Source organism: Bombus impatiens, unplaced genomic scaffold (genome assembly GCF_000188095.3).
Source record: "Bombus impatiens unplaced genomic scaffold, BIMP_2.2 scf_0884, whole genome shotgun sequence".
In the NCBI taxonomy this organism is placed as follows: domain Eukaryota; kingdom Metazoa; phylum Arthropoda; class Insecta; order Hymenoptera; family Apidae; genus Bombus; species Bombus impatiens.
The window spans coordinates 45,657-61,728 of record NT_177303.1 but is presented as its reverse complement, the minus strand read 5'-3'; the positions used below and the strand labels follow the sequence as shown (position 1 = coordinate 61,728).

Sequence of the window (16,072 nt, the reverse complement as noted above, 5' to 3'; positions counted from 1 at the left end):
TCTTCCATTCCTTTGTAAACACACATTATATCACGATATTACATATAAAATACTCTTGCAAGTAGAACGAACCTTTTCGACGCTAGATATTCCCACGCTTTTCGTTTCACTTTGATTTGACTTTGGTTTGCGTCAATTCGTTCATTGCCGGCTACGCTGTTTAAGCTATTGGCTTGAACAGAAAGTTCGTTTCGTTTTCCGTAACTAGATGAATTTGGATTTAAACCATAACCATTAAGTTTAATGTAATTGATGTAACCTGATACTGATGATTGGTTAATAGTTAACTGTATTATATAAAAGAAACATTTTCAAAAGCATTTTTTGTTTTCTACTACATATGACTGACTACATGTGTCAAACGTCACACGACAAATATCGGTGCAACTTGTCACTTATTCCACCCGTTACAAAACTATCTTGACAATTAGAAGTTGTCTCTTTGGAATGCTGCAAAAACAAACTGGAACGTTTCTTTTTCTCGGAAGACTAAGCGATTCTACGCCAGTAGAATAACAAAGTTTTTTACAAAAGTATGGCTATATATATATACATTTTTGTATTGTACATTATATTGATTGAAAACAATACATGTAAAGGAGAAATTTTAGATTGTCCTTAAAGAGGAAACGAATTTTCCGTTCAACCCAATACCGTCTAATACGAATCTCTTCCATATCAGAGAATAAAACGCACAAAATCCCAGGAATTGCGATCGAAAAAACATAATAGTTGGTGGAAAATTATTCCAAATTTTATCCGAAAACGCAATACAGTGCACTGTTTTGAATGCCAACGTGTAGAAACTCAAGAATGCGCGAGTAAACTACTGCAGTAACTAATATGAATCTCTTAACTATTTTATCATCAACTAGGTTCAGGTTAGGTTTCGGCATTTTTACCTCGCCTATCCTAACCTGACCCATATGGAATAAAACAGTGGTAGGTCCAGCATTTGTACCTCCATTTCCACATGAAGCGTTAATATCTTTTACAAACAACTAGTAACAGCTATAACCTTCTGAAGATAACTCACGAGGGTGACATATGTGAAGGTTAAGGTCATTGGAGGTTGGTCCCCTAAACAACGAAACTTTACCAGCTTTATTTGCCAGTTTTATCAACGAAACTTACTGAACAATAACAAAAGTTAACAAAAAATGGTCAGTAATCAAATTTTCCCTATAACTTTAGATACAATTTTCTTTTGTTAATCACTGTCGTTTCTTCATATCGATAAAAATTGACTTTGTTTAAACGGCATAAATGTTGATAAATTAAAAGCAAGTATTTATAGATATTATTCAGCAAACCTCGATTTCTTTAAGTCTCTTCTCAAACATATGAATCCTTTCGAAAACTAGCTTCTCGTGAAACGTCCAAAGTATAGGTTCTTGCGACTTAAAGTAAGTTTCTACTTTTTCTTTATATGATCGAAACAATTCTTGATAACTATTGAGCGTCGGTATTACCTCCGCTATCTTCGCTTTGTTGTCTTCAATATCTCCTTCGAATAAAGTTGACGGATTTATATGTTTCACTGCCTATAAAACAATAATCAAATGACAAAAATATCAAATACGAGCGTTATCCTTCCCTGTTAATATTAAAATAACGATTAGCAGAAAAATCGTGCTTATTTTCCAAAATGTTAATTTCCATACAAGATGCGTCACAATCGAATTTCCCTGATTTCGGTAGTTGACCCACAACACCGATAGGGGATGATTAATGGTCAGTCTAAATATTATATATATTATATTGTATTCTTATCATTTTCTTTTTACATCACTATTATTATCTGTACACGAATAAACGCACTTTGCAGTGTAACAAATGTTGGAAGAAAAGCATCTAAAGCTGTGAGCTTATAGCACTCGCTGACAAGATGTAAAATATCTGTAATCAACATAAGTCCTAAAGACAGTCCTTTCAATGAAAAATAATGATTTGTTTTTACATTTGTAAAAGACGTTCGGTGTGTCTTCCATCTATTTCAAAGCAAGACTAACATCTGCTAATTATGGATTGTCGTAATTTTTTTTTCAGTATTCATTCCATGTCTTGTATTACACAACATACGTTCATTTTCCATTTATTGCTGTAAGTCTATTGCATTATTTATCATTGACAAAAAGAACAAGACCTTCAAGTGTCGCCATAAAATACATCCAAAGAAGTCAGATTATTCAGAGTCATTAGCATTTAGAGATCATTTTGAGGTTTACGATATAGAGGAGAATATCTACTATTTCTTAAAATTTAAATATTTCGCTAATTTTGCATATGTTAACTTTATTGCCAAGAACGTCGTAAACTTAATCACCATTTAAACCTTTGATGTTTTCTATTCAATAAACGTATCGTAAATTATTCTTAGAATTAGAAACCACGAGGACAACATGCATCTTAAACACTTGGAATAAATTGGACTTTAATTGCCGATGAACGACAAACGGACACAGGGTACAATAAATTTGTGAATGAACTTGAAATAATAATGTTGTAGATAATGTAATTTTTATTTGTAATAAAATTTTATCAGGTGATACCCGGATAGGACGTAAATGAGAATCAAAAAGTACATCAAGCGATATATTGAAAGTGTAAAATAAAGCATTAAATAAAATAACTGATTGGACTAGTAGTAACTAGAACTCTGAAATAACAAATGACTCTCTATTTAAATAATTCTTTAACCCAGTTAGCTGTTTCTGACGAGTATACTCGTCATGAGGAAATGGTACAATATTTTGTGTTATGGCGAGCCCTGTTAGTAATAAAATTAAAAAATAAAACAGTCGTTTCGCTACAATTTAATTCTATATTATCACAGCTACACATACTCTGTGTTTGATGAATATACTCTTACTTTTTGCGACGCATTTTAGGTACACACTTTCCAAATAATGGTTAATAAAAATTTGTTCAATAATGCTCAAAAATGTTTGTGTCAATATGTTATCTGTTATGTGATTATACTATGTGAATTAAATACCTGAGAAATTAATAAATTTGAAATTTCCCGTAACAGAGCAATAATTCTTTCCATAGAGTAATATTTCGAGTTCGACCACATTAAGCAAACACAGTGAAACAGTAACTTTAATTTCCATATTATATCTCTGAACTCAACGTTTTCAATTTCATTGAAATACATTTCCAGAGGTTTCAAGTAAAGATTTATATCCCTTGTTTCCAACAATGCTGAAAGATTAAAGCAAAGATCATTTGAACGTAAATAATATATCTATTAAGTATAATAGTAATTTTTATTTTTAATTTAACAAAAGGATTATGATTTAATATTTCTCAAAGATTAAATTAGAACTACTTTGAATAGGAAAAGAAGAAGCAATTATAATTTTAAGTTGAAACATAAGTGTCAATATTCCTTAAATTAGGAGTAAGAAAATGCTATTCCAGTCAATATAAAAGAAAGTCAATAATTCCAAAATTATAAGAAATAAAACATTTTCTTTTTCCTAACTATTACTTACATGCAGTCACGTTCTTTACTAAATTTTTGAAATACACCGAATATGGACTTTCCATTTTTTCTAGAAATAAATCCATCTGTCGTACTTTTGGGTCTTTTAATTGATAATAAAGCGATTCCATATTCTTTAGTCTCATGTTCCAATAGACCAACTCTAGTGAAATAAACGATTTCGAATGATATTAATAATTGTCGTACCTTCCTTGGCAGAATAATTACAAGTGAGATGAACTTTTTCTTCAAAAACACGTCATATTTAATATTTTTAAAGTGAAAAACTCAAATATTTTTAAATTATCTATACTATCTATCTATCTTTACTTTTACTTATTTTTACTTACTTACAGGTAGGTAAGTTGAATTCAACAAAAGCTAATACATTATTCTATTGAATTAAATTATTAATTTATTGTAATTATTCCAGAATAGAGGCGATACCAACGATTTCAATGACCTTGAAATATGTTGATAAATATTCTGAACAACTTTTTGCTATACATACAGCGTGTCCTGTTTAACTGGTAATGCTCAGATATCTGAGAAAATACGAAGGATGCGAAAAAATGTTTGAGACAAAGATTGCATCATACTGTACTTTTGCGTACTTGACCTTGAAACATCCAGTAAAGACGACATTAAAATTTTTAAACGGATACCACCATTTTCTATTACATATTCCTGCAGCCGAGATAGACATATTTATTTGCACATGTCCATTGTTGTCAGATAAAACAATAGACCTTCATTTCTTCCAAATAGAACATTAATTCTTCCTCCTCTTGGAGAAATGAAAACACAGTTTAGAAAACTCCTAAACTACTGAAAACGTAGAAAACTACTAAACTCTTCAACATCTACTGCAAATTTTCTCGATGGATAATTGATAATATTCAAGATTTAATATGATTCAGAATAGTTACTTACTATCGTCCAAAAGATGGTAGAAAATAAGATCACAATCATTAGAAACAGAAAAATGGTCAAATTGTTTTGAAAACAAAAATTTGTAAAATAATTTGTTAATACATACACTGCTTGTAATTTGACAACTAAAACTGAATGGCGGTTTATTTATAGGAAAAAGTTGTTCAGAATGTTGACCTTGACAACATATTTGAAAATCATTGAAATCGGTGAAGTCGCCCTTGTTCAGAATAATTACTAATTAATTAATTAAATTGATTTAAAAATTGCCGTACTGAATTAGGATTATAATTACATTCTTATAAATATGCAAAAAATTATTATTATCTAACACGCTCAAATTATAATCATTTCAATAAAACAATACTGATTCATTTCACGCATTTCACAGATATATAGTTTCAAAAATTTACCTCGCTCGTTTCCTCGCCTAATCCATCTCTACCTAGATTACCCTAATAGTAACATAGCATACTCAAAGTATGCTAAATATAATATTATTATGAATTATGTATAGTAATTTATCCTAAACTTATATTTTATAACTATGTTTGAAATATCTGGTAAAATACTTATTTTTTAAAAAATATAAAGAAAATATCTAAGATTTTAGAGAATAATTTCACAGAAAATATGTCTCCTTTCATTACAATATTTGAAACAATATATTCTAAGTATACAAACTAAGTATATGATAATATTCTAAATGCTAATATACGTATATAGGTTTCAGTTATATGTAATGATAAAAACAAAATGATAAACTATAAACAGATATGGTTTGAAAAATTAGTAGATTACCGGACACAGGAATTTCCTTTTCATTCGTTGAAAACTTTGAGAACTCTACGTTGAGGATCTCATTAATTTGTGTCGCCCATTTTATTACAATTTCCTCTATGTTGTTCTTTACTTGGAGTAATTTAGGAGACTCTAATTTAGAATTGAATTGCTGATCAAGAATTTCTTCGATACCCATTGGCATTGGTAGTAAAGTTTGTCCTGTTATTTTTCCTTTCACCTGTATTTTGTATAAGTAATAATATTTTAATTTGTTCTTCACATAGCCTTTAATATGCATATAAACGAATGCAATAGGTCAATTAATAAGTATAAAATTATACAGTTTGTATTTAAAGATGTCAACATAAAAATGCATTCTATAAAGTTGAAGCAAAAAATTTCGTACCAGATATCTACATATGAATTCATTACTAAATCATTATTGGTAGGTACAAATACATAAGAACAGCGCCTAAAGAGGAATATCTGCAGAAGGAAGGAAGAACAAGATGCGGAAATGTTGGGGAGCGTAATCGTTACTAGTTGGACAAGAGAAAAAGAAAATGTGTTTCATGTAGTTTAGAGATAGGCACCTTAAAAGGCTTAGTAAAAAAATGGCTATAGGTTAGATTATAGTGTGCGAAGAAAAGAAAATATAGTAAAAGGTAGGATAAGTGAAGCGGTTATAAGCTGGTTAATTCAGTTTTGGAAAAAGACCCATAAAAATATAGGCACCGAACTGATTGTAAAGCAAAGGTAGATACGTAATAGCATATAGGATAGTGTATATAGGTTAGGTTAGGGTTAGGTTAGGAGAAATAAGGATAAACTAACACGTTTAATTTTTAGTATTAAATATGAGAGACAATATGTATGCTTGGGATTGAAGTATGAATAGGTATGGGTCTTTGGATGTGATGGATGCTCCGAGAGTTATATGACAATGAATAGGAATTAGAAATACAAAAAAATAAATATTATACATATACAGTGCATCCCGTTTATCTCGAATTACTGAAATATTTCGAAGAACATGAATGATACAAAAAGAATTGCACGATATAAAAGTGGACATATTGTATTCTTAAGTATTTGACCTTGCGATGACCTTGAAACGTTCTGTCAAAAAGGTGACACTCAGACTTTTTCAAGACACTACAAACCTGCATCTTTTGAGAAAGATATAAAATTCTAATGTTTTGAAAACATCTGAATGTCAGCTGCAAAAATATGCAATAAAAGATAGATATTTCCATTTAAAAATTACAATATCATTTTCACCGGTTTAATTACAAAATTACAATATCAGCCGGTTTCAAGGTCACTGCAAGGTTAAATAAACGAGAGAGTATACTATTGTATATCCCTCTCCATGTCGTGTAATTTTTGTCTAAAATTTGTTTTGTGTAATTTTGTCATTTTCGTGCTTTGAGATAAACCGAACACACTGTATATACTGAATCATTGTTAAATATAAAATTAACTGCTTTACTATTTTTTAAATAAATATCTTTCTACCTGCCAGATTAGACTTCGAAGATCGTATACTTGTTTCTTAACATCTTTCCGAACAACTTCCGGCCACCCAACGTGATTTTTTGGATTAGATAAAATGGGTACGTATGCCTGAAAATATTACAGTATGTAAAAATTATTTAAGGACCGATATATAGTGACTGAATTAATGACTGAATTAACATAACAGTTTTCATATATGTATATCTAAACTGTGTAAAATAATATTTTGAAAGTAAGTTCATTTTCTTTTGTTTCTTAGTTTGTCCGCGTCTCTATGTGTTCAATGATGTAAATACATTACACAAGTAGTTCTTTGAGAATTTCCTGGACCAATATCTTCTTTCAAGATTATAAATGGACTTACACCACTTTCAAAATTAGTGAATTGTGCGGTTTATTAAATTTAAATTACTTAACATTTTTGTTTTATGTTTTAATACACTTTTGTTTATAGATAAGACCAGGAAGAACAAAATACTGTTATTTAATATCAATATCCTTTCTTTTCGATTATTGGTACCTGACTATTTAGACAGACTATAGATTATAGGACATAGAATTACACCACTTTGAAAATAGATGATTATACAACTTCATCTAATAAGAAAATTTCGATTAATTAAAACAAACGAATCCTTTAAGTCTTAAATTATAGATTGTTTCATTGATATTTTCAAAAATCACATTTAGAATTTTTTCTATATTTACCTGTTTTTACCAGATATTTTGCTATCTTAATTATCTTCTAAAAGCAAAAAATATTCAGGAAAGAAAGGTGACAAAAAATTAAGCTTGAAAATTAATCTTTAAACTCAATTAATGTCACAATAAATAACAAATAGCAAATTTTACCTACCAAATTAATATTTACTAGTTTAGAGAAAGATGTTATATATTTTACACTATATATGTAATTAACATAGTGTTGCTACTAAAATCACAAAATAAAAAAAGAGAAACTAGATTTTCCTGAGTCGAATGTAATGGAATGTAATGGACAAAGTTAGAGAACTAACATCTTCTTCAAGCACCGCCAGTTCCTCGATTGGATTCGGCGCCATGTCACCTGGTATCAACAAATCTTTGTAGTTATCCTCAGTGACCTTTTGGGGCTTCCTCTTCAAGAAGTACGTCTGCTTTCTCTTAGATTGCGTTATTTCGAGATAGGGTACTAAGACACCGGCGGGTGTCAGTTGCAACACGAGGACCATCTCCGATGCAATTCCAAAGAACTTCGTGATTAAATCCTGTATGTGAAAGTCCCGTAATTCATTCATCATTGAATTAAAAAGACCATTTCAGTTTTGGAATCTCTTTAACCGATTGTATTATTGCGAATCTTATACAGGGTGAATCGAATCAGTGAGAAGTACTACCTAAAATAACTCGTTACATATTGGTTATATCAAAAAATGTCTTAAATGATTTATGCTGCATTTCATGGAACTCATCGAATGAGCGCAATTGTATTTTCTAATATCTTAAATTTTCTGAGATATCGAGGTAACCTTGATTCTTTTAAATGGCACCGTATATTTTGTATGACATTAGTTGGACCAACTGGACATTTTCTACAAAACAGATATTAATCTATTTATAACGAAAAGACATTATCGTGGCAGATATCTTGATTTGAATTTGTTAAATTTAACTTATGAAAGACGAAGACAACGTAAGCACAAAAATACCACGTCGCATCACTCCTTGGCTTTCATATTAAATTTGACAGTTGACAAATTAACCGCAACCACGACAATATCGCGTGAGCTGACTAAATGCTTTACAAAACAGTAATAAAATCCACATATGTCAACAACTTAATAGTTTGACAAATATTTTATGAACTACGCAAATATTGTCCAATCTCTATCATCCTCCCTTGAAATTATCAAATAAATGACGATTTTTAATGACCGAATTTTACGCTGGTAACAATCTGATATTTGGAACGAATTGAAGAATTCGTAACAAAAATTATCCTCGTCAATTCTTATCTTTTCCATTCTTGTTCAGTATATTTGAGCTCAGACAGGTACATCAAATAATACATCATAATCTACACATAACAAAAATATTAATTGTTGTTATATTAATTTATGTAAATAAGTATGCCTTCCTCTGATTTAGAGCAAGATAATGATTGTAACATTATTGACAGAGTGTTTGGTTATAAACAAAATATGCAAATTACTAGAAAACTATCCACTGTATGAAAAAATGGTTCAAACAGGAAGTGAATGGTTTCAGAGGGGACATAATGTGATATAATTACCTTTTTTTGTAGATGGCCGGTTAGAGATCATATACTTTTAAATACAACTAATATTTATCTACAAATAAATAAATAGTATTAAAACCTATTTATGTTGAAAAACTATTAGTGTAGCAGATGTTTTAACTTTAACCCATTCGCAATCCATGACGTACTGGTATGTGAAAGTCGAACTGATCAAATCCGCCAATGACGTATTGGTACGTCAAAATTAAACTAATTTTAATCCATTTGTATCACGGCTCTCTAGTTGTATGACTTATCGCTTGTAATGACAACAGCAACTTTGGCAATGAGTCCTTATGTCCGGAACATGCATGACTGATCATATGTAATTTATCAAATCATTCATAATTCATCCAGATTTTGTTTTACCGTATGGTATCACTTCTTTAACTGAACTATGGTTTGATCGATACAGAAGATCTCGATCGATATGTAACATCAAATCGATAATATTCTTTAGTCCTTATTGAATTGCGAGTGTTCGAGACGTGCCCCATTTCACTACGTGTGTCAGTATTACGATCAAAATAAATATTTATCTTTTCAGTCGTAAGACTCTATTTGTACTCTGATGTAACCTTATACATTACTAATTAGTAGTTAATTAATTGTTAGTTCTAATTTAATCTAATCTGATCGAATCATACTGTATGTCAACTTTTTAAACATTCAACAGAATAGTAAAAATATCTTTACATCTACATACGTACATATGTTTAATGCCCACACGCCATCTGTGTGTGAATTTACATATACACTCGCGTACACTCAGCATATCAATAGTTCACAAAGAAAAAGTAACTTGCGGAATGTTCCGCTAGGGTGACATCGGTCAGTTCGTCGTATGCAAGTTTTAATATGGCGAAACGGAGCCGTGAAGTTAAATGGAATAGAGTATATTTTCATTCTAATTCTCATTCTAACTTTAATTCAAATATTCAACAAAGATATAAAACCGAAACAATTGAAACAAGCAAGGTGAGTAATGATGAACATTGTAGCATCGAAAATGAGGAAATTGGATATCAGTGGACACAATGTGATGTACAACTAAAAATTTATAAATTTGAAGGACATGCGGCAATTTTGAATACTATAAATACCAAAAAAAATAGAAAGCTCGGATGAGATCAATATACATATGACTAAATAATAAATAAAACTTCGTGACAAAACAACAAGACATTCGAGGCACTAGTACAATAACACAATGATACATTAATAACAATAATACATGTTTTGGCCGAGCGACTTGGCTCGTTACATACATCCACGATACATATGCAATATGAGCCAGTCGACGCGACACTTTTGTGTTGACAAATTAACCTATTCAAATATGAAAGACAAGGAATGACGCGACGAGGTATTTTTGTGCTTATGTTGTCTTTGTCTTTCGTGAGTTAAATTTGACAAATTCAAACTAAGATATGTGCCACATTGGTTTCTCATTAAAAATAGATTAATACCTTCTTGCAGAAAACGTTCAACTGGGCCGATCAATGTCAGGAAAAATATACGGTGGCATCTAAAAGAGGTTGCCTTGATATCGCAGAAAATACAAGATATTAAAAAATAAAATTGCACCCATTCAGTGAATCCCATGAAATACAGCATAATTCATTTAAGACATCTTTCAATATAAACAATAGGTAACAAGTTATTTTGATAGTACTTCTTGTCGACTCACTCTGTACAAAGATAGATAACACGTTAAAATGCAAACGAAATCCTACTGTACATGCACTTATGTAATCAAAGATTGTACTAGGCTTTAAGCCTAGCTGCAATAAATAATATACGTATGCACATATATTACCAGAGATCTTTCGACAGGTCGTTATGACTACTTCTTTCCACAACGCATTTTTATCTTTACTCACGATGTACTCTATCTTCACTTAGGATATACTTATCGGAAAAAGTAGAAAGACGCAGATTGTTTTTTTATCAAAATGCATAATCTGATAAATTAATGGAACAGTAAAATTTTATTACTCTGTTTTATAAGCACAATTTATGATCCTTTTATTTTTACTTCAGATGATCACTTTATTGCGTTAATCTGTATTATTGCGTTCTTTAACTTACACGTGATCAACATAAAAACAGAAAATATTTTAATGAAAATTAATCGTATACAGGATGTATACTGAAAGCATCTTTCAAGCATTTCCGATAATTTGCCCAGAAAAAAACTTTACAAGACAGTCTGTCAGTTTTTGTCCCGCTACACATTTGGATATTAGAAATTACCAAAAAAATTTTTTTCATTAAAAGATAATCACGTTGATTTTTTTAAAAGATATATATTTTGGGCTTTACAGAGTTGTAGCAGGACGAATTCAAAGGCTTACTACACAATGTCCTTGAGATAACCATGTATTCAGCAATTTAGGTTAGGTCAACAGAAAGAATATGGAAAATTATTTTATTTCGATCAAATTACATATTCAAAATAAGATTAAGACTGATAAACTAATAAGTTTATTGAAAAGATCCAACGATAACAATAATACCGTTTTGTATTACGATAAACTACTGCTATTGGTAGAACTTACATTTCTGAATTCAAGGTCATCTTAAGATTACCTCAAGGTCGTAATATATCAGGCCGTTGAATTTGTCTTGACGCCAGTTACAGCTCTGCGAAGTTCAAAATATTTAAAAATATCAAGGTGACCTTGAGTTTTTATTGAAAAAAAATTTTATTGAAAAAATATATTTTTAAAAAATTTCTAATATCCAAATGTGTAACAGGTCGAAAAATGACTAATTTTTGTCCAAAACATTTCTTTGGCACATTATTAGCAATGCCTGAAAAATGGTGGTTAATCTTAGAAGATACACCCTGTATATTAAAAGGCATCCTAAGATAAATTCTTCTTTGAAATATAACTTTTTAAATCGTGTTGCCAAAAATAACAAGTAATAATAAGTTGTGACGTGATAAAATATTTTAGATAAATGAATCAAAATAAATGTTCCGCTACTCATTCAATGAGCTACGTTCACGTAATTGCGATTTCCCAGACATTTTCCTTCTAAGTTATCCACAATATTTTATTTATGACCTTTCAGATAATAAAAATTTCGAAGATAAAAATCGAGATGGAAGGTTTAAATGAAAGTATCCAAATGCAACTTATGTAATATCATGTGACCGATAAGATCATAGTGAAAGGTGTGCAATAATGTTTTCCTTGCAATAAGGAAATATTTAAGTGGCTTTTGTGATTAAATACCTCACAGCTGTTCCAAGAAGCCTCAATGACTGACCGAAATGAAATTTGAGGGGATTAGCGGCTTACAATATCGATATCGGCTTCGGTATCTATAGGGAGTTTCACCTACGATGTACCCGTCATTTTTTAAACCACGTTTTAATTTCCGTGGCCAAACATGTTATGTTACGATATACCGCATATATGTATATACAGGGTGTCTGACGTAACGCGATTTATTTTTTATGTTTTCATACTGTTTGCAACAATGTAATATTTTTTGTTTTTAACCGTACTTTAATGATATCTAACGTACTACAAATGACGATAAAAAAATTGTGATTTCTGCGAAATTAGTTTTCACGTTAAATGCAACAATATCTGGTTATCATCCGTCCGGGTTTCCCCGGAATTGTCCTAATTTTTAAGACGACTTTCCCGATGCTGACTTATTTTCCAAACGGTCAGCCTTCATCAATCGCCCATATTATCATGGTATACATGTATGTGTATGAGTACAGTGACCTGTCACATGTCAGACACATCTACATGTGTTCTAATATACTAGGTAGCAATGAATTTATTTTTCTAAAAATGATTTCCAAGTGTTGCGTTCGCATTAGATGCATTCGAAGCAGTCTAAATGGAAATGTTGTGCTATACAGTTGTGCTATACATACCTAACCTAAAAAAGTATGCAGTTTGGGAGTTTCCAAGTTTCAGGTAGAAAGTTTTGGAGTTTTAATGCTCTTTATTCTAAATTAGCAATTTTCTAAATGGCAACCCTATTTAATAGGAATATTAATCCAGTCATCTTTTGACTGCGTAATCACTTTCAAGAATAGTTAAACAAAATGTAAGATCCCGTAGATAACTGAGGTTACAATAGTATATCTTACGTGGGACACCCTATAGATACTAAGACTGTATATCGCTATTGCATCATCGGCTGTTTAGTATATCAATCTCTCGAAAACTAATGAATACTCAAAGTTAAAATTTTATATTTGTAGTACACTACTCCTTTCAAATTTCGTATCGAACAGCCACCGGGATCTTTCGGAACTTTATTATCTTTCATACTTATAATGCAAAAGTAAAACCGGGATTTACCTGTGAGTAATAGTCAAGTTTCGTTCCTTTATCTTAATAGCCTTACACGCGCGATAAGATCCAAACGAACATGTAATTGCATTTAAGAAAGGAATATATTTGCACAGAGCAGGTATTCCAATGCGTTTGCAGCAGAGATGCAAAATAATAGTTAGTTTAAACATTTTTCATCAATGAGAGAAAAGTCATTGAGTAAAAATGAATGTTTATTTAAGTAGCAATCAGTTATTAATAAATCTCAGAAATTTCCCAAAATTAAAATGATTAAGAAACAATAATTTTTATTTGTTCCGATTACGAATAACCATTATGAGTAATTACAATTTTTTTTGCTACTAGTAAACATTATCGATGGCGAAATAATCAAATTGTGGTTATCAGTAACCAGCATATGTACATAACAAAAATTTTTGTAGGTTACCAGCAGCCATTATCGATGGTGCGAATTTTATTTTAGTTATTTAGTTACATTTATTTAGTTGTAACCGAAGAAAGATTTTCGATGGCGAAAATTCTTTTTAATTATTGCTAAGCAATATCGACAACAAAAATCTTTTCTATTTATAATAAATAATATTAAATAAATTTATATAAATAATAAATAATATTTATCGACAACATAAGAAGACTTAATTATAAAACTTGTTTATTAAGCAAACAACGATATGAAAATATATGAAACAAAGAATAAGATAATAAATATTATAGAATAATATTTTTATTAAAGCTTGCATTAATATTTTATCAATATCTCTTATTCTATTCTTTGTTTCACATGTTTTCATACTGCTTTCTTGCTTAATAAAATACCAATTTTTAAAATTGTAAAATTTTAAAATATGTATTAATTATCAGTAATGCTAATAGTTGACAGTGACCGAATGTGACCAGAAAAAAATTCTGCCATCGATAGTGGTTACTGTAACCAAACAAATTAAACCAATTAACCAATCAAATGGTAACGAAAGTTAAATTTCCATTATCAGTAATGATTATCTTTAATCAAAATTTATTTAATTGAAGATATTAAATAAAAATTTGTTTTCTAACGAATACGGCATCTAGTTTGCAGATAAAATGGTGTTGTAAAAGATGAAAGCTTTATCGAATTATACAACATTTTGGTTGTTGATTTCTACGATAACACTTCTATCAAACCACAACGTATTCAAGTTACCTTGAAATCCGCATTGGATAACATTTTCGTCCATCTGTCGGCTTTTAATTTTCTCGAATACGTCAAATAATTAAACATATATTCCAATCGTGGATCCTCCTCCTTTTTCTCATCATCCTTTTTATCCATTTTTCCTGGTCACAACTTTATTTATTGAATCAAATATAACATCTTATATTACTATTAATCTGTTTCCTTATCGTATGTTTATACAAAGAAATAACGACTGCTATGACAGCAGAGTATATGCGGATACCTTCAAAGGTTTCTTTTGTGATCTGAAGTTGGATCCTGGCTAAATTCACACTGAAGATTGTACCGTTACCATATATGTATACATGTATATATGTATATCTGCTATATATGTATACATATATACATATGTATAGAGGAGTATGGGACGAAATAGGATACTGTTTTGTAAATATATTCTCTTCTATACAGAGTGTCTCATTTTGATCGATACGCACAAATATCTTTAACTATACATTTTCCGTAGAAGTATTTTAAATGAAACTTGCTCTGTTTGAAGGAGGACGTCTTATGGTGACCACCAGATTTGTCTAGGTGAATCTTAAGGTGATTTTTGCCTCTATTAACTATACATCTTTCATACACCATACAATACATTTTTTAATTGTCTACAAGAAAAATATTATTACGAAAAGTAGTATATGATTAAGGTACTTGTATTTGAGAATGCTTAGTTTAAAAGATATTTCAATGTCAATTTCATCAGATTAAATATATGGAAAAGAGAGAAATATACACACACACAAAAAATATACACAAAAGCACTGCGTTATGTTTCCTTGTCTTTTATAAGATAAATTTTATAAAATCAAAGTTAAAATATCTTTTAAACTAATCATTTTTCAGAGCCATTCTTTTCTAACAAATATACAAATCTCTAAATGAAAAGAAAACAAAAAAAGCTTGTATGCAAAATAAAATGAAACTGTTAGGAAGTTTCATAAAAGTATTTAAAATGTCTCAAATAACAAATAAATTATCTATCTTTCTTCGTAGTTAAAAGGGTCATTAAAATTGACTTTTATACCGAGAAAAATTTTTTTATTTAAATAGTTTCTGCCGCCTACCAGAATTTTTTTTTAATGCATCTACTATTCTTTCAAAATTAACTATTTAAAAGATCGTATTGCAATCGCAATGCTTTTAGCTACACTTAATTGGATAATCAATTTTTCATTCGTTCCAAGTACCAAATTTTTACACTTTTTATTTTATTTTCATGACCGATTTTTAAATAAACAAACATTTTTCTAGGAAGAGATTTTCGCTCGTCTAGTATTTTCCATTTAAAAAATATTGTTCATCTATTAAAAACTTAAATTTCTATTTTTAGAAAGCTAAAAGATATCTTTTTTTTTTAATTCTATTACACAATAATTACATAATAGTCGATATTTGTAATTAGGCACTTGAAATATTTTTTGCTATGTCACGAAGGTTATGTACTATGTGTTCGTATTATCGAATCAAAAAGAACACTTTTAAAGTCTATACAATTTGTACCAATCAACAAGATTAATAAC

At 29.9% G+C, this 16,072-nt stretch overlaps 1 protein-coding gene across 2 annotated transcripts; it reads right to left on the bottom strand.

Annotated features, from left to right (window-relative positions):
• Window positions 1–48: 48 nt before the first annotated feature.
• LOC112213629 (dynein beta chain, ciliary) lies at window positions 49–9,317 on the bottom strand. 2 transcript variants are annotated; one of them, XM_024370658.2, is made up of 7 exons: window positions 8,997–9,317; window positions 7,741–8,780; window positions 6,725–6,832; window positions 5,225–5,444; window positions 3,501–3,653; window positions 2,999–3,207; window positions 49–1,544 (listed from the first exon to the last, which is right to left on the bottom strand). In XM_024370658.2, the coding sequence occupies exons 2-7, from the start codon at window positions 8,002–8,004 to the stop codon at window positions 1,305–1,307; spliced, it is 1,194 nt and encodes a 397-aa protein (XP_024226426.2). In that variant the 5' UTR covers window positions 8,005–8,780; window positions 8,997–9,317; the 3' UTR covers window positions 49–1,304. The 2 variants fall into 2 exon arrangements, with proteins under 2 accessions (XP_024226426.2, XP_033179159.1); XM_033323268.1 differs by having other exon boundaries at window positions 7,741–7,971.
• Between the last annotated feature and the right edge of the window lie 6,755 nt (window positions 9,318–16,072).

Bases quoted from the DNA above. Each gene is read 5' to 3' on its own strand.
- LOC112213629 (XM_024370658.2), bottom strand. From the start codon at position 8,004: ATGATGAATGAATTACGGGACTTTCACATACAGGATTTAATCACGAAG. The intron at 6,833-7,740 runs GTTAGTTCTCTA...TAATATTTTCAG, and splicing joins TGGCGGTGCTTGAAGAAGAT to GCATACGTACCCATTTTATC. The intron at 3,654-5,224 runs GTAATCTACTAA...TTATTTCACTAG, and splicing joins AAAGGAAATTCCTGTGTCCG to AGTTGGTCTATTGGAACATG.